This window comes from Nelumbo nucifera, chromosome 3 (assembly GCF_055504915.1).
Source record: "Nelumbo nucifera cultivar China Antique chromosome 3, China Antique-T2T, whole genome shotgun sequence".
NCBI lineage: Eukaryota > Viridiplantae > Streptophyta > Magnoliopsida > Proteales > Nelumbonaceae > Nelumbo > Nelumbo nucifera.
In genome coordinates, this window is record NC_142651.1 from 20,015,837 (window position 1) to 20,035,177 (window position 19,341).

A 19,341-nucleotide genomic window follows, 5' to 3' on the forward strand; every position below is an offset into this window, starting at 1 on the left:
GTGAAGGGTACAGATGTTTCTGTCCTTTTTTTGCAGAAGTACTTCTGGTTCTGGTCTATCAGTGATGGCTATGACCTATTTTGTAAGGCATGCAAGTAAAAGCACTTTTGCCAAATAACCTGCAAAATGAATGATTTACAAAAAGTGAGTACTAATCAAAGAAGTCATTTGTTTTCCTTGATTTTACTTTTGATTAAATGCAGCTAATCGGCTATGGCCTATGGTTCTGAAAATCAAACAAGTTTGGCGGTTTGCCTTTTTTTTTGGTAGAAAGATTAGCGGTTTGGGAGGGCATGAATGCATGATTCTCGATATTTATCGTTTTTCTCAATTCTCCTGATGGTAATATATTAGGGTTTTTTCTTGGTATTCTTGTTCTTTTTTTGGTAATCAATAATAGTATGGAAAATTGATGAATATTTTATTATTTTTTATATAGTTTTATACTTTTCAGACATATAGTTTGGGAAAAGTATCTCCCATATAGTTTTGGGGCGGGAGGGTCAACAATTTACCTTTGCCTCTGTTGTTTTTCCCTACAAAAAAAGGCCGAGAATATCTGATCTCTCTTGTTCCTTCACTTTCTTTCCATTGTTGCAACCTATTAAGCTCAGAGGTGCGACGTGAATGATTTCTGTCTTTTTATTCATTTTTTTGCTTTCTTCAGATCTGTCATAGTTTTAATTTCTGTATGGTTTCCATTTCATCGTTTTCTCTTCGTTCATTTCATGTAATCACGTGTGTCAGCATTTAGATATGTTTCTAGTTTCCTTGGTCACTGATTGATCCTCGAATCATTGTGAATTCGTTTCTTTCTATGCTTAGTTTAGTAACAACTCATTGTTGACAGTAATTAGTAATAGAGCAGATAGCAGAGCAACTCTGTTTTCAATCTATTTAGAATCTTTTTCTGCATTTGTCTTATAGATTGAATGGAAAATGCTTGGCCTTTTCTTAATATTTGGTCACTTTGTTTGCTTACGATGAGCTTCAGTTTATACTTTCAGCAAACTGATTTTGTTTATGCTTTTGTTTTTCCTTTTAGTAGAGAAGTTTTTCTGATTCTTGAATATAAGTTTTATGCTTTATTTCATTTTAATTTTTGAACAGGTAATACTAGGAGTTCAGTAGATTGCGAAGAGCTTCCGAACTTTCAGTGCAAATGGGGTACATTGGATCACATGGAGTTGCTGCTCTGCACAAGTATAAATACAGTGGGGTGGATCACTCCTATGTTGCAAAATATGTATTACAACCCTTTTGGAGTCACTGTGTCAATCTTTTTCCTCTTTGGATGCCGTAAGTGGTTCCTAACTTTGGGTGATTATGCTTTTTCCTGAATGATGAGAGTAATAGCAAACTGAGTTTCCTAACTGCCTTCATCTCAGATAATGCTGTTGTTAGTACTTTATTTGCTTTATGATGGGAGAGTTTTATTTAGTTAGAATAAGAGCTTATAATTAAAGCGCAAGTATAAGTAAATGAAATTAGTTTAAAATGAAACAGCATTTGGTTGAGTCTTTGAATTTTTGTTGAGAGTTGGTTTGTCATGAGAGAAGAAACATTGAACTAATTCCTTTTTCTTTGCAGTTTCTGCCCTCTTTTTCTCTCATCTGTTTGCTTCTACCATTCCCATTTCCCTTCCTTTGTCTCAGTTGCATTGAAGGGCTTTTGGGATTTATTTATTGTCAACTATTACCATTCCTGGCATCATGTCAGTTGCATTATGAGTAACAATTACAAGATTTCTTTTTGAAGGGTGAGCAGATAAAGGAAATATGGAAGGGAAGGGACTCTAAAGAATTATTAGGTGAGTACCATATTGGAAGCTTAAGTGTACAATAAATTATTAATGTTGAGGAAAGCAAAGATGACATCTATTTTGTAGGATTAGGTCCTGAAGTTAAAGAAAGAATCTTGAGAAAGATGAGGACTAAAAAGGCTTGATTGAGTTTTAATCCATTAGAAGTCTGGAAACATTGGGAGGGTGTATTTGTTTGAATTGTTCAACAGGGTTGTGGATGAAGATGTTCTGGACGAATGGAGGAAAAATATCAGATTACTTGCATACCAGGATAAATGAGGTGCAACAAAGCGACACAACTTGTCTGGAACAAATTTATGAGTCATATTATGAAATATTAGGAAGGAGATTGCTGAACTATGATTAAGACATAAAACAAGAAAATCAAAACAAAATCTGGCTTTATGCTAGGTTGGCACATGAAATACAAATTGAATCAGGGACACAACTTATCTTTGGCTTTGGATTGAGAGGTAAGCTTGTTAGGGTCTGTGGAGCATTTTGTGAACTTGTTGAATTTTAAGTATATGTTTCTCAACAGGACCATAGGGTGCTACAATGGAAAAACCTAAAGTAGAAAGATGTTGGAGTTCCTCTATTGTGAAGAACATGGGGCTTACTTTCTGTGAGGGAGTTTGATGATCAGAGTCAACTTTGAGTCGAGAAATAAAAAAAACAAAGAGGCACTGTTTTGTCCCAAGGGACCTTTCATCTCTTGTTTGATGATCAGAGTCTCTTCTTGGAATTTGACTGCTATTGCTATCTGCTAGACCTTATGGGAGGAACTAGTGTATCTTTGGTTCCAGATAGCTTGATGTTATATTTTCACTTTCTTTTAGAAATCGATGTACATTTTGTACATGTGGCATAGGGACCATATTTGTAACTTTTTTTGTATTTGGGGTGCTGGCCAAACAGAAGGAAACCATTCAGGTAAAGAGTTGTCACTATATAAAAAGGTCCTATAATTTCCAGATTTAGTGAATTATCAGATGTAGATTAAGCTCTCTAGTGATCCAATGAACTTAGTATCTCCCTTATTGCATTGAGGTGATGAGCCAGGCACCATGGTCCATCATAAAAAATGGACCTAGGAGAATTTCTTTCAACATGCCACTGTACAAAATTTTGAACCTTTGGTGGGTCAAACCATATATCTTCATAAGCCATAGATAGGGCTTTTCAAAAATTTTCAGGTCCGCCCCTGTCATCTATACAGATGGTGGCCTCCTTAAACAGATGGAAAGAAATATCTTCCCATTTGACTATTTTGCAATATGTGCCCCTAGGAAGAGCCAATGTCACTAATAAGGCCACTAGAAGCTCTAAAGTTGCTTCTGTCAGCCTTTAGGAAGAATCCTTTCTCTGCTTTCACATGCACACAATGCCAGGTGGCCTTCAGTCTGGCGCTGCCATCAAACTGTATCAAGATCTCCCATTGGTTACAGGAGGATCAGCAGCATGTCTAGTGGTCCCCCAGGAGAAGAAAGGAGAATTTTTGGAATCTTCTTTGTATATTATTGTTTTTATTAATAAATTCTTTCTTTACAATCAATAAAAAAATAAATCCTTTCTTTACAGATAAAAAAGAAAAGAAAGGATAAAGGAGGTAGTGGCATCAACTCAAAATAATGAGGCTCATCAGTTGGGAAGTGGGCATATTCTTGATTCAGGAAATAAAGCTCCGACAGATGGGCAAAATTGTCCTTGTAGTGATTGAAAAGGCCATTACCCAATGTTGGTCCCTCTGTCCCAGCTATCTTGGATATTGGGAGGGGTAGACTGGGTGTGGTCTTAACCTTTGTCCTTGGAGTGATTGATTTGTCATAAAATATGATTGAGTTGTTTCTTCTTCCTTAAAAGCCCTTGAGGGTCTTACTTTGATGTAGAACAAGGAATCTGCATTATCTTGATTTAGGAACCAACTTTCTAAGAGATGGACAAAAAGTGGTATAGGAGTGATTCTCAGGTTTGGTATAAATTATAATTAGGTTATATTTTCTTCTTTAGAAGCCTTGAAGGTATTATTTTCATGTGGAATGAGTTGTCTAAGATCTAGAGTATTTTTCCCCCTTTTTTTGGACCAACAAGGCTTGGAGGTGTAAGAGCATGGGGTTAGCAATTGCACATTATAAAGAGTGTGATATAGGTTGGAATTTGGATTAGTTGAACGCTTTGGCTGTTCAGCGGACTGTGGAACCAATGATGAGGTTCCACTCCAGTAATAAATTCATGGGCCCCACTGTAAAAGGTGCGGGCCCCATGTATTTTATTTCTGGCGTGGAACGGACCTTATCATTGGTTCCACAACCCACTAAACAGCCAAAGCGTTCAGCTAAACCTTACTCTATAGGTTGACAATGTGGAATTACAAGAAAAGTTTAAGTGATCTCAACTTGTGATCCAAAGCAGTATTTTAAAAGCGCAAGGCGCAAAAAATGGTGCGAAGGGCAATTTGTACTCGAGGCATACGCCTTTTCGAGCAAGGCACAAAAGTACAAAAATGCCAAAAATTAAAAAATATTAAGCATAACCAAGGGTTTAAATATTGACACAATACATTTGACATCATATTGGTATTGGCTAGGGGGGTACAGGAAACATTACAAATAGGCTTGTATCCCTTGAATCATGCGTATTAGGCCGATATGCACCTATATCGATCCGTATCATGTTGTATCGGCTGATATGCACCAAAACATGATGATACTGACTGATATAGACACATAATGCATCATTTCACATCTCTATTTAAAAAAAAATGTAACTAGTGTGATTGAACCCAAATCACTTTTTTTTTTGAGAAAAAGGTAAAGTAATTAATTAGACAAAAAGCATGAACCAAATCTGCAGCACAAGGAGCTGTGCAGTGCCCAATCAAAAGCTGTATTACTTAGTATGCATAGATACAAAAAAAGCTCCAGCATTACAAAAGAAGCTGTAAGGTCTATTTCTGAACATATTACGAGATCCTACACCCAACACCCAAGCCTTAAATACGGTCTTGAGCAGTTGAACCAGTAAGCCAACCTTCATTTTATAACAATAAATGAAATAAAATAACTTTTATCAATTCTAATGTCTACATGCAATCCAAACAAATAACATATATTTATGTTCTGCAAAATTAGTATTCAAAATTAGTATTTTGTAAACTAATGGAATAAATAATCTCTCAAATCCACATTTATATCAAAAAGTGGATTTTAATCTCAAGAAGCTGAATACAGAGCCATGGCACATACAACTTGTGAATTAGTTTGGTTGAGAAATTTTCTACAAGAGATGGGGTACTCAATTGACACTCCAGTGAAGCTTTATTGTGGCAACCAAGCTGCAGTCTACATCTCCTCTAATCCAGTTTCTCATCAGAGAACAAAACACATAGAAGTTGATTGTCACTTTGTGAGAGAAAAGGTTCTTAGTGGAGTAATAAATACAGCATATGTTAACACAAGAAGCCAATGGACAGATTTGTTCACCAAAGGGTTGAGTCGGGCAAGAGTGGACTACATATGTAACAAGCTGGGATTATATGATTTATACTCACCAGCTTGAGGGGGAGTGTTAGTGTCGACTATACAGGGGCAGATTAGTCTTTTTGTTTATGTTTAGTATGAGGTGTAATGTTGAGTAATAAGTGATGTGTCCCATACTTAACTAGGGGCACAAGAGTCAATTTGTGTTTAATATAGAAAACTATAAATATAATCTGGCCGACTAGAGAAAAGTGATTTTTCTCTCTAGTTCGAACCAGCCTTTCTTTCTTCTCTCCTTCTCTTCACTCTTCTCCTCTCTTCCTCTCTCTTCTCTCCTCTTTCTATCTTTCCTTTCTCTTGTATTCTGAAACTAACGGATATACAGATCTGAACTTTATCATATCCATTGCTAAATTATTAGCGCTTAAATCATTTCTTACTACTTCTACCCATGTCTAGCCTTTCAAGCTTTATCACCTATTGGAGCGACTCCTAGGTTCTTTTGAGTGACTTCATTTCTGATCCTACTTTTTCTAGTTTTCCACTCATCCATTTCAGCATATACATTTCTGCCTAACTCATTTTTTTTGGAAATGTTGTTTCTTGACTGCCCAACACTCTGCTCCATACAGCATAGCTGGTGGCCTTACAATTGTTTTATAGAATTGTCCTTTTAATCTAAGTGGTATTTGCCTATCACAAAAAACTCCAGATACACCTCTCCATTTTGCCCATTCTGCTCGCAATTGATGTCATGAAAATATCTTCTAGGTTGCAGCATATCTGCTATAGTGGCTCTTTTTTAGGATTTCATATCTCCTGGAAAGCTATGATACCTGGATGCCTGTACAAGGGTGTCAAATTGTGCTGGATGGTTCAATTTTTAGTGAAAATTTTGTATTCAATATTGTATCTGGCTGTGTCATTGTTGTATGATTGTATCCAGGTAAAATAGCTGAAAAGTTAACCTATTTGGGAGAAACTTTAAGGAAATGAGGTTTGGAGTAAAACAATCCCCCTCCCCCCAGGATTGGGGGTTTTTGTTGGAAATCTTCCCGGAAAGAATTAATACTTGTGATTTGCTCCAAAGAAAAAGACCAAATTGCTGCCTTTCCCGGAACTGGTGTGTTCATTGTAAGGCTAATGGAGAAACTTGCTATAACTTATTAATTTCCTGCCCCTTTGTAAGCTCTGTTTGGGAATGTTTTTTTTCCTGTTGTTTGAGTGTAGGCTGCCTAATGTGCAAAGTTTGTTTGTCTCTATATTTTTTAGTTGGCCGATGAAAAGGAACAATGTAGGGATGCTTAAGGGCTGCTGTCAGTTGGACCATTTGGGAGGAAAGGAATCTAGGACTATTTTGGAATAAGGAAAGCGGCAGAGAGGCAATTATTGAAACAATTACTGTTAGGGTGTTTCAATGGATCTAATCCTTGGAGCTTTTTTCTGTTTTTTCAACAGGTGACATTATGAGAAAGTGGAAGGAAGTGGCATGTTCTGATTGGCTTAAGTCTGTCACAAACCCCTCTTGGTCTCCACCAGAAAGTGGTTTCATTAAACTGAATTTTGATGGGAGCAGTGTAGGGAACCCAGGTCTTCAGGTATTGGAGGTGTTTTCAGCAATGAGGAAGGCAAAATTATTAGATTATTTTTCAGGGCCAATTGGAGTAGGGGTTCTTTAAGGGCTGAAATAATGGTTTTAATGGAAGGAGTGCAAAGGGCAAAGTATATGAACTGCAATAAGCTGATTATAGAAGGTGACTAAGTTGGTGGTGGGATGGCTGCAAAAGGAAGAATATGGAATTACAGAAGTGAAAGGAGGAAATTCAAGTGTCTGACAGCCTGACACAAAACATGGATGTGAGACTTATATGGGTTAAAAGAACTGCTAATGCCTTTGCTGATATACCAGCTAAACAAGGGGTGGGAAGAAATCAACTGTTTTGGGCTCAATTGTAACACTGTTAATCTCTTGAGGAGAATTAAGTGAGTTTGCCTCTCCTTTATTTCTTCTCTTGTAATATGTTTTATATTTTAATGAAATTTGCAGTTATTGATCAAAAGGGGGGGGGGGGAGGAGATGATGGCTGCTGTTTTTGAGGTATACAAGGTTAAATGCCCTGTTGCCAAATCACTACTCAATTGGATTTCTCCAAGATTATTGTGGTGTCATTAAATATTAAATCAACTGCATTATTTGGATAGTTTACAGCCCCATGTGCATTGCTTTGGCATTTTTTAGATTCTTATTATATGTTGCTTGTAAATACTAACAATTAATTTTCAATTTCTATGAATCATTACTTATCAAATAAATTTTCTATGAATCATTAAATATGCATGTAGCTAATTGAAAATTTATGCAGTCTTATCATGCTTCTCTATGCCTTCATCTTAGTGCAATTTTAATGACCCTTGACAGAATGTGCTAACTATATTTTTCTTTCTATGTTTTCAAATTTGGATGCTTCTCCAGACCAAATATGGTAAGATTTTCTTTCATAATCACCATTTCCTGGCACGCTAATTAGTAGATTTTGAGAAGATAATATTTTCTTGTTTCTTATTTGATAATAGATTTGTTACTTTTTCCCAGATAACACTTACGGGTTTCATGTTCTTGGTTATATCTGCACTTCTTGGCTATGTAAGTGGGATCTTCTGATATTGGATTGGTTTGTAATCAATTTATAGTTGTGTTTTCTAATTATTGATCTCTAAACTGTAGTAACATCTTAGGTTATTGTATTTGGCTATAATTAGTAGTTTATTGGGATTTGGTGTATTGGCTTTTTTTTTTGACAAGATTCGAGTAGAAACTACTCTTTTAGTAAAAATATGAAACATTGCCAAGAACCACATTAATTACAAGGATTCCATCCATATTGTCACTTGGTGCTGCCTTTTCTTTTTCTGATTGCAGTTCATTTATAACCTCTTTTGGTTTGGTGACTCCTCACTTCTTGCTTTGAGTTTCTTCAACTTCTATATATCAGAAAAAATCTTCAACTTCTTTAACAATCTCAGGTGTACTCACCTCATTTGGATTCAGCTCCCCCAAGATGGGTGCATTTTGCACATGGAATGCTTCTCTTCTTATATCAGGTTTGCTCAAGTTTCCCTATGAACAATGCAGTTTAGATCTTTTTTTTTTTTTTTTTTTTACACATGGAATTTACTAATTCTTTTACAACATGCTTGTCAGACATTTGATGCTGTTGATGGGAAGCAAGCAAGGCGTACAAATTCTTCCAGTCCACTGGGGGAGCTTTTTGACCATGGTAATTTTCCTCTCATGCTTATGCCATTATTTTTTATTTTAATGGTTTGTGTTGCTGATATGCTTCTTAATCATCCAAAATAAATTGCAGGATGTGATGCACTTGCATGTGCGGTATGTATTATTCTCTTTAGTTGTCATTCTGTAGCCATGGCAATCGAATTCCTCTCAGAACTTGCATTATGCTTTCCTCAGTTTGAAACCTTGGCTTTTGGAAGTACTGCCATGTGTGGAAGGAGCAGTTTCTGGTTTTGGGTCATTGCAGCTGTTCCATTTTATTGTGCAACATGGGAACAGTAAGTTATCTTAAGATTTCTAATACCATCTTGTCATTCAAGACTTTTGCCTGGTTACAGTTTGTGTTTGCAACTAGTGCTTTTTTTATGTGCATCTGATATAGTGCTAACTGCTATTCATTTTTCGGTATGGTGACATCTTACTAGGTTTCATGGCTTGTTAATCCAAATCAACATTACTTGGCAAGATTTACTGGATCAATATGCTCATATCCATATGCCATTGGCAACAAAGGAAAAACCAGCTGCTCCCCCCTCATCTCATAGCACTGATCAATTGTTGCTTGCTACTCAGACAACCTATATAACCTTGGATAAGCATCACATAGTTTCCCAATTCTAGTCCACTCATCCTCCCAAAACCTTACTCTAGAACCTCTTCCCACTTTAAATTTAATCAAGCCCCTTAAATCCTGATTAGACCTCATAATTCCTTTCCAAACACTCAACCCACAAGTCCTTGAAACTTCCCTTGGTTCCCATTGAAGCCTCACTGCCCCATATTTCCCAACCACCACCCTCCTCCATAAAGCCACCCTTTCCTTCTCTTGCCTTTTCCTTTGATGAATAACTGGAAAAACATTCATTAATTAAAAGAGAAGTACAAAGAGAAGGGAGAGATAAACTCTCTTAACTCTCCTCAAACAATTATAAGATGTTACAACATAGCCCAAGATAACTGTATTCTTTCAACCCCTTGTTTGGCTAGTGCATTGGCAAGATAGTTGGCATCTCTTTTTACCCAATTCAGGTTCACTTCCATTTCCTGTGTTAACCATTTAAACCTTCTTTTTTCATTAAGGAATTCCCACCAACCCAGATCCTCTTCCTTGGCTTTTTGAGCCCCTACCAAAGCAGCTAGAATTTCAACCCTCAAAGAGTTCCCTGCACCAATCTGTCCTGAAAAAAGACCAATAATTCTGTCATCCCCATTTCTGAAAACTCCAATTCCTGAAGGACCGAGATTCCCTTCACAACTGCCATGTTTAGCTTAATAAAACCATTGGAGGGAGGAGACCAGCTTGGTCTTGTTACAACCGTATTAGGAGCAGAATCAGCTACTACTTTCCAACTTTGCAACAAACCTACACCAGAAATATCCTCAAATAATTTTAAGGTTTCCAACTTCGCAACAAACCTACTCTCCAAACAATCAGAGCATCCCTTCTGCAAAGATGTCTCTCTTTCCATATTGTCCAACACACAGCAGCCTTGATACACCTCCATAAAGTTTGACCCCTCTTTTTTTGCCAACTGACAAAGGAGGGGTCAAACAGGCTTTGTATATTTGATAGGAGGTTCCGTTCCACCTACACCCAAACAAGGAAAGAAACCAATCCCAAATTGAAGATACTAAGGGGCAGGAGATTTATAAGTGATGGAAAGGCTCAGCATTAGCCTTGCACAGAATACACCAGTGAAGGGATAAGCACCACTTAGGTCTCTTTCTTTGGAGAAAGTCATAGGTGTTAATCCTTTCCAAAAGCACTTCCCAGCAGAAATCAGCAATCCTAGGCGGAATTGGCTTACTCGAAATCTCTTTAACCGGAAAAGGTTGATCCAAATTATCACCTGGTTGGATGCACAGGTAAAGATACCTGATGGGGAAAAGGTCCAAATCCAATTGTCCTTCTCCTGCCCAAATCTCCACAGCCACTTCCCTAATAATGGTTTGTTGAAAGGTTTTATCCTTCTCAGTCCCAGTTCACCCCCTCCTTTGGCCTGCACAACTTTTTCCCAATTAACCAAATGAAACTTCTTGGCCCCGCCCAGTCCCTTCCCACAAAAAAATCCCTTTGAACCTTCTTTATCCTCCTGGCCACTTCTGAAGGAACCTTCAATAGTGAAAGCTTATAGGTTGGTAGGCTTGAAAGAACACTCCTAATAAGTGTAATTCTACCTCCAAATGAGAGGTACTTTGCCTTATCTATCCGACCTCTTCTCCACTCTCTCTAAGAGGGGTTTCCAAATGTTTACAACAGCAGATCTAGATGCTATTGGGAGCCCAAGATAAAGGAAAGGAAGCTCCCCAATATGACAATCCAACACAGTTGCAAGCTACTCCATATTTTCTCTACTTAAATCCCCAACTCCAATCAAGTGGATTTTTTCTAGGTTCACTTAAGAAACCTCTTCCTTTATTTCCTACAAATAAAAGCTCTTTTCTAATTGCTTCTTTTAATGCCCATCTCTCCTCATCTCTTTCCCTGAAAGTATGTTAAGCTTCTTTAGCATCCAAAAACCTCAATTTGATCGATTGCTGCTTGCTTTCTCTCATCTAATTCCCCAAATTGCCGGATATTCCAATCTTTTATTTTAGCTTTTAATTCTTTCAACTTATGATGGAACTTCATGCCCTTCCATTTAATCCTTGAATTGCTACTCTCTTCCCACCATTCCTTAACTTTCTCTTTGAACCCAGGTGACATAACCACATGTTCTCAAATCTAAATGGAGCTGGAGACCTACATCTTTAATAATCTTTAGACAGGGAAATTGGTTAATGATAACAAGTTGTTCTAGGCATGGCCCTCGAGACCAAATCTCCCCCAATGATCCTCCTCGTTCACCGTTAAATAAAAATCTATCAAGATAAGTGTGATAAATGAGAATTATTGTTACTGATGATGGAAATGGCTAAAAATACAAAAGAAAAAAAGAGAATAGAAGTCTAATCCATGATTTGCTAACCAGGTTAAACAATTCTTCAGTTCAGTTGGTGATGGTGGGGTCACTTGTCAATGGTTTTTTTTTTTTAAAGTGAGTGGTTTGGAGATTAAATGTACCTAGTTTGGCCACATGATTGGCCAACTGGCCTGACTAGCCAGTTTTTCTATATAGTATAGTAATGCATGTTAAGACCTTTTCCCAACTGATCAAAAAAAAAATGTTAAGACTTTTTCCCTTCTGTCTACTCTATTTCCTTGTTTAAGAATAAGGTTGTCTCTAATTTCCTTCCCTTCCCCTTTTTGCCTTTGTCTTTAAATTGGAATTTTGGCTTCCGTCGGGGCTTGAGGGATGCTGAACTCGGTGATGTTTCTCAACTTCTTTTGATTCTTGATAATGTTTGCTTGGATCCTTTACAGTTAGACAAGAGGATTTGGTTCCCCCAGCCAAAAGGCTTTTCTTGTGCCTCCTTTTTGAAAGCCCTTTGTTCTTCCTCCACTCAATTGGTTTTTCTTGTAAAGGAGCTTTGGGCTAAGCGTGTTCACCCAAAATTATCTTGTACTGTTGGGAAGTGTTTTATGGGAAAATCAATACCCTAGACCTCTTACAAAAAAAGAAGCCTTTTATGTGTTTGTCCCCTAGCTGGTGTATTCTTTCCAAAGCTAATGGTGAGGACTGCTTCCACTTACTAATTTCCTGCTCCTATGCTATTGCTATTTGGGATTGGATTTTTGCCTTATTTGGTTGCAGGTGGAATTTACCCACTAATGTAAGTTTTCTTTTTGACCCGTCAGTCTTTGTATGGCCCACAAAAAGAGGGAGGATCATGTGGAAATGCATCAGAGCAGCTGCACTTTGGACAATTTGAGAGGAAAGAAATGCAAGAATTTTTCAAGAAAAGGAACGAAGTCTCCCGAATATCAAAGAGTTTATCTTAAAAAGGGCAATTCATTGGTTGAGAACTTAAGAATTCTTCCATTTGTTCTGCTTTGATGACTTTAGAAGGAACTGGATAGAGGTGGCTAGTAATTCCCTCAATAAGGAAAGGATGTCTATAGTATGGAATCCGCCGCCGGAAGGTTGTGTAAAACTGAATTTTGATGGAAGCAATCAAGGCCAGTGTTTTAAAAGCACAAGGCGCAGGGGTCAATTTGCGCCTGAGGCACAAGGCGCAAGGCGAGGTGCGCGCCTTTTTTAAGCAAAGCGCAAAAATACAAAAATAATGCTAAAAATAAAAAAAAGTCAGAAAATTCAAAAAAATCAAAAAAATATTAAACATAATATTAATAAAAATATAAAATAAATTTTAAAATAATGTTTTAAAAACCTATTATCTAAAATTAAAATACATAAACATAAGATGTAAAGCATATTCAAATGAGAATTTAAAAATAAAATCAAACAACATTTTCAAGCATGTAAAACCTCTAATCTCTTTTTTCACTCAATTGCATTACTTCTAGTAGCTAATGTAATGTAAAACATATTACATTCCTGATTCTACGAGCCGCCTTTGTGCCACGCCCCTCGAGGCAAGCCCAAACAAGTCCATGTTAGGTCTTAAATTCTTAGTTTTCACACAAAAAGTAATGATTATATAACATGGACTTGTTTTGGCTTGCCTCGAGGGGCGTGGCACAGGGGTCTGGGGGCGGAGCCCCTGGCCCAACCGCTATGTTCGAAAAAAGCAAAAAAGTGTCAAATTTTCAAAAGGCGCACACTTGGGCTGAGGCGCAAGGCGCATGCCTAGGCGCACTAGGCGTGCACCTTTTGAAAGGGCTGCGCCTAGGACCTAGGCGAGGTGCATACTCTAAAATGCGTCTCGCCTGTGCGCCTAGGCGTGCCTTTAAATCACTGGTCAAGGCAATCCTGGCCCCTCAAGTATAGGAGGGGTTTTGAGTGATAAGGATGGTAATATCTTAGCCTTGTACTCTGGCCTAGTGGGAATAGGAGACTCAAATAGGGCTGAATTGTTGGCAGCTTTACAAGGTATTCAGATTGCTAATCAACTTGGTGTTGAGAACCTTCAAATTGAAGGTGACTCCAAGATTGTTGTAGGTCGGTTAATAGATCCAAACTCAATTATTTGGTGCTACAATACAAGAACCTATCAAAGAAGGGCAATTGGTTACTAAGAAACATGAATGTTAGCATACTGTGGATTGGTAGGTCTGCAAACACTATGGAAGATTATCTAGCTAAACAAGGGGTTTTGAGGGAACACTTGTACTGGCTACCTTGTAATCATGATCCTTAGTGCTATGTGATTTTTACTTTTTAAGGGAGGCCACACCTCATGCCTCTCATTGGGCTGCTTGTAACAATTCTCATATTTTCTTAATAAAATTCTTCTTCAATTATCAAAAAAAAAAAAAACGTAATGCATGTTAAGATAATCTATATATTCTGATCTATAGCCTTCTTTTTTGTGTTTTTTGGTGTACAATACAAAAACATAGAGAAAAAGAAGGAAAGATGGATCTTTATGTCAAATATATTTCAGAAGTAGAGAAGAAACCAACAAAATTAGACCAGATCTTGTAGATGTGAAAGTTTTGAACAACAAAATATTACCTATATCAGCTCTTTCACTATAAAGAGTGGGAATACTTCATGCTCTCTTTGGTGCAAGGTGGAATCCTCCAACAGGCATCAGATGTCCATTTGAGGCATCTTTCCTCTCCTCAATAACAAGGGAAAAATGAGAGAGATGAACAATGGCAGCTATCTTGTGGAGCCTATGGAAAGAGAGAAATGTGAAAATTTTCAAAAACAGAAAATCGAACCAAATTTCGTCATAGACTTGGTCACAAACTCACAGTAAGAATGACTGACTGGATATCCACAAGAGAAGAATTATAAACGGTGCGTATTGACTCCATTCTTTGGAGATGACTGACTGAATATCGGATATCCACATGGATTGGAACCCCCACCCGCAATGGTGAAGTAAAACTCAACTTCAATGGATTTTGAGTAGGAAATCCAGGACTATCACTTTTGAGGGTGTGTGCACTCAGGGGTCACTTGGAGAGGTAATTGCTGTATTTTCTGGCCCAATTGGAGACGAAACAGCAATGAGAATGGAACCTTTATCCTTGCTGCAAGGACTAAAGATTGGTTACTCCTACTCCCAAGGAATTGAAGGGTTTGAGGTTGAAGGAAACTCATCAATTGTAATTGAATGTATGAGATCATTAGAAGATTTTCCTTTGGCTCTATTATATCATATAAGGGAGGCAAGATCATTATCTGTAAGGGTGAACATCTCATTCAGTTGGAACCAAGATTTTCCAACTCACTAAAATATGGTCAGGCCAGGAACTGGGTTAATAGGATTCTTTTTTTGGGGAATGGCCAAACTGGGGTACGCAATGTTCTAATATGGTTCCACTTAGTCAACCTGCTTGGGGTTGTTTTCTATCCAGTTACTTATATATATATTGTTATGATTTGGCCTGCCTTGGAGTTCTATTTGTCTGAGATCGGTTATGTAGAAAGAGGTAGAAAGGTGGAAGAAAGAGAGAAAGAGAAAAGGAGAAAGTCTGGTTCGAACTGAAAGTCTCAAGGAGGTTACCCCCATTCGGCCAGATAGTGCTTTTTACTATTAAAATAATTGAAAAGACATATGTGCCCTTATTTAAGGAAGGAGCACTGGTTCTAACACAACATTACAGATCAGCAACCTTAATCTTGGTATAAGGACAGAAATACCCCTACGCTAACACTCCCCCTCAAGCTAGTGAGTATATATCATATACTCTCAGCTTGTTACATATATAGTCCACTCTTCCCCGACTCAAGCCTTTTGTAAATAAGTCAGCCCACTGGTTTTCTATATTAACATATGTAGTGTCTAGCTCTCCATTCAGCACCTTCTCCCTCACAAAGTGACAGTCAACTTCAATGTGCTTGGTTCTTTCATGAAACACCGGATTAGAGAAAATATGAACTGTAGCCTGATTGTCACAATAGAGCTTCATTGGAGTATTGATGTTGTACCCTACTTCCTATAGAAGGTTCCTTAGCCACACTAATTCACAAGCAGTGTACGCCATAGCCCTATATTTTGCTTCTGCACTACTTCTTGCCACAACCATATGCTTTTTACTTTTCCATGTCACCAGGTTACCTCCCAAGAAAGTGCAATAGCCTGTAGTAGACCGCCTATCAGACATAGAACCGGCCCAGTCAACATCAGAATACCCTTCTATTTCAAGTTTTCCGCCACTCTTGTATATCAAACCGCGACCCGAAGCCCCTTTTAAATACCTCACAATTCTCAGAACTGCATTCCAATGAAGAATCAGAGGTTTCTGCATGAACTGGCTTACCACACTAACCGCAAATGAGATGTCTGGTCTAATAATGGTTAGGTAGTTCAGTTTACCCACAAGTCGTCGGTATCTGCCAGGGTCTTCAAACACTTCACCCATATCACTGCTTAGCCTGGTATTTGTGTCCATAGGTGTTTCAGTTGGTCTAGCACCCAACAAGCCTGTTTCTTCCAACAAATCAAGCACATATTTCCTCTGGCACAGATTAATACCATACTTGGATCTTGCTACCTCTATCCCCAAGAAATATTTCAGTTTACCAAGATCCTTTGTCTGAAAATGATCCTGCAGATAAGTCTTCGGCCTGTCAATACCCATGTTATCATTCCCAATAATAACAATATCATCTACATACACCACTAATAGTATTTTTCCTCCCGGAGAGTCATGACTAAATACAGAATGATCAACTTTGCACTGTTTCATACCAAACTTCTTTACTACCTCACTGAACCTACCAAACCATGCTCGAGGAGACTGTTTAAGCCCATATATAGCCTTCCTTAGTCTGCACACCTTACCATCATCCCCCTGAGCAACAAACCCTGGAGGTTGCTCCATGTAGACCTCCTCGAGTAAGTCACCATGCAAAAATGCATTCTTAATATCAAGCTGATATAACGGCCAATCATACATGGCTACAAGAGATATCACAACACGAACTGACCCTATCTTAGCAACCAGGGAGATCTTGAAAAACACACATAGAAGGATAAAAGGTAATGGAGCAATTAAGTGATTTGGTCAGCTTACTAACAGACATAAGATTAAAAGGCAATTTAGGAACATACAAAACTGAGGAGAGGGATAGAGGGTCTAGGTCAACATTACCAACACCACAAATTGAGGATGTGGAACCATTAGCAAGGGTGACAGATTGTGATGTTGAGCAATGAGATAAGGAAGAAAACACACCTGGAGTTTCAGTCATGTGATCGGAGGCTCCAGAGTCAATGATCCAGGGATTGGGTGTGGATGCCAGACAAGCCATACCTAAGTGAGCGAAAGTCGCCGTGTTCTGCTGTGATTGGATAAACCTCTCATATTCATCACGGGGAACACTCACCATCTCCTTCACGGGACCATTTGTGGATGTAGGAGGTATTTGATCAGATGAATGATTCTCCTGTCTAAAGCTGGAACTGGAGTCACTAGTCGCGGCATGATTGGCCCAGGTTGAGGGTGGACCATGTAGATCATAACAATAGTTAATGGTATGTCCATCCATACCACAATGAGTGCACTTCCTCGGGCCTGAGCCACGTCTTCTACCACGGGCTCCCCCTGAATCTCTGCCCCCAGTACAACCACCACCACAATTATAAGTAGGCCCACCATTGCCACTTCGGCCATACACAGGACCACTACTACCACCATGGCCAGACTGAGCTCCCCGAGCTCCACCTCTAGCACCACGGCCTCTCGATACAGCAAAGGCAGATCTATCGGAGATATTAGAGTTCTCAGTAGATCCGATAGAAATCCTCCGGAGTCGAGCAAATACCTCTTCTAAAGATGGGAGAGTTGATCCTCCTAATATCTGAGCCCGTACTAGTTCATATTCAGACTTCAGTCCCACCAAAAATCTAGTCACATCAAGTTGTTCTCTCTGTTGTTGCTGAATCTTGACATCAGAAGTGAGAGGCTGATAGACATTCAACCCATTACGTATGTTTCTCATGCTGGCATAGTACTCCTGAAGACTCTAATTACCCTGTTGTAGATTAAAGTACTCCTAATACACCTGATACACTCTGGTTGTATTGTCCTGTCCCGAATACAATTTCTCCGCATGGTCCCACACATCTTTGGCAGTGTCAAGAAACATGAAGTTTACACTAATCCTGGGTTCCATACTATTTTACAACCATGTGATGATCTGAGCATCCTCTTGCTCCCAGTCTTCATACTCATGAGAGTCGGTGGAGGGCTTCTCCTCTCTTATGTGTTTTACCTTCTTCTTTGCCTTCAAAAAGACTTTGACGGATTTAGCCCAAGGCACATAATTCTCTCCATTTAGTTTAATGGAGGTCATCTGAACATTCAGGTAGTCTGTAGGCACCATCACATTAGGTTTACAATCACTGTTATCTCCCATTCTGTTATCACCGATTCTGCACACTTGCTGAATTCTGCACACTGCACACGACTAGATCACACTTGTCACACTGATTTCAGCACTTGTTGTTGTTGAAAAGTGTGCTCTTTACACCACAAACCCTACTCCTATGGCTACCTGAAATCTCACCACTATATGATCACAACTCTTCCTTCGAAATATACAAAAACAGCATAAACCCTAGCACGCTACTGTCTGAAACCCCAGCATATGATCTGAAACACACTTCCTATTTGATCCATAACAGATATCATGCACAGAAATCTCTTACCTTATCACTGAAGGAACAACCACACGAGCAGGAAATCAGTCCACACAAGACAGCCACTGCCCTCTATTCTTCATCAACTACGGGAGGGCGATCTTAGAAACCACAACAACCGACCACACAAGACCCGATTGGAGGCATAGAAACCTCCAAGGGAAGAGGGCGATCACTCCTTTTCAGCTCTTTCCCTTATCTCCAGTTGAATGCAGAAAAATCAAGAGAAACCCTAGATAGGGTGCGCAGAGAATAGAAATCTAGGCAGACAGAAATCTAGGCAGATTCAAGTTGCTCTGATACCATGTTATGATTCAGCCTGCCTTGGAGTTCTATTTGTCTGAGATCGGTTATGTAGAAAGAGGTAGAAAGGTGGAAGAAAGAGAGAAAGAGAAAAGGAGAAGGTCTGGTTCGAACTGGAAGTCTCAAGGAGGTTACCCCCATTCGGCCAGACAATGTTTTTTATTATTAAAATAATTGAAAAGACATATGTGCCCTTATTTAAGGAAGGAGCACTAGTTCTACACAACATTATAGATCAGCAACCTTAATCTGGGTATAAGGACAGAAATACCCCTACGTTAACATATATATATATAGACATATATATCTTTTTGTGGTTCTTCCTCTCTACATTAGGAAAGAAGGCATATTGTATTTCTGGCTTGATTCTATTAGTGAACACTATTGTCATTGTCACTAGTAAAAGAGGCCTCACCCATATCACTATGGTCATTGTTTCTGAATTGATTCTATTACTGAACACTTTGGCAGCACATAGATGCATATTATTTCATTAATACAGATATCTATGAACAACACATGGACCTTATGGTTTTGACATCCACAGTCAACCATCCAAATAATGCACAAGGACCTGATATTTGAATTTGGATGCAATAGGAATAAGTGATCTATTGTTTGCATAAGTTGATTTAGTGGTGGTGGTTGTTGTACTGTTAGTAAGGGTGGTGATGATGAGAGATGGAAGCAAAACTAAGGTTTGGTTCATTGCAATTTTTGGGGTTAAGTTAACTATAAAAAATAAAAGGGGTTTTGGAATTTATTTTACAGTCAGATTCACAGGTGGAAAATCGTAA

The 19,341-nt window shown here is 38.5% G+C and overlaps 1 protein-coding gene across 1 annotated transcript in view; it reads left to right on the forward strand.

Annotated features, from left to right (window-relative positions):
• The first annotated feature begins 476 nt into the window (after positions 1 to 476).
• Positions 477 to 19,341, forward strand: part of LOC104600556 (choline/ethanolaminephosphotransferase 1) — a 39,628-nt gene continuing 20,763 nt past the window's right edge. Inside the window, exons 1-8 of the mRNA XM_010263579.3 lie at positions 477 to 616; positions 1,111 to 1,299; positions 7,757 to 7,766; positions 7,877 to 7,927; positions 8,308 to 8,385; positions 8,486 to 8,561; positions 8,652 to 8,674; positions 8,756 to 8,856. Of these exons, the coding sequence (XP_010261881.1) occupies positions 1,163 to 1,299; positions 7,757 to 7,766; positions 7,877 to 7,927; positions 8,308 to 8,385; positions 8,486 to 8,561; positions 8,652 to 8,674; positions 8,756 to 8,856 (476 nt within the window). The 5' untranslated portion in view covers positions 477 to 616; positions 1,111 to 1,162. The remainder of the gene's footprint in view (positions 617 to 1,110; positions 1,300 to 7,756; positions 7,767 to 7,876; positions 7,928 to 8,307; positions 8,386 to 8,485; positions 8,562 to 8,651; positions 8,675 to 8,755; positions 8,857 to 19,341) is intronic.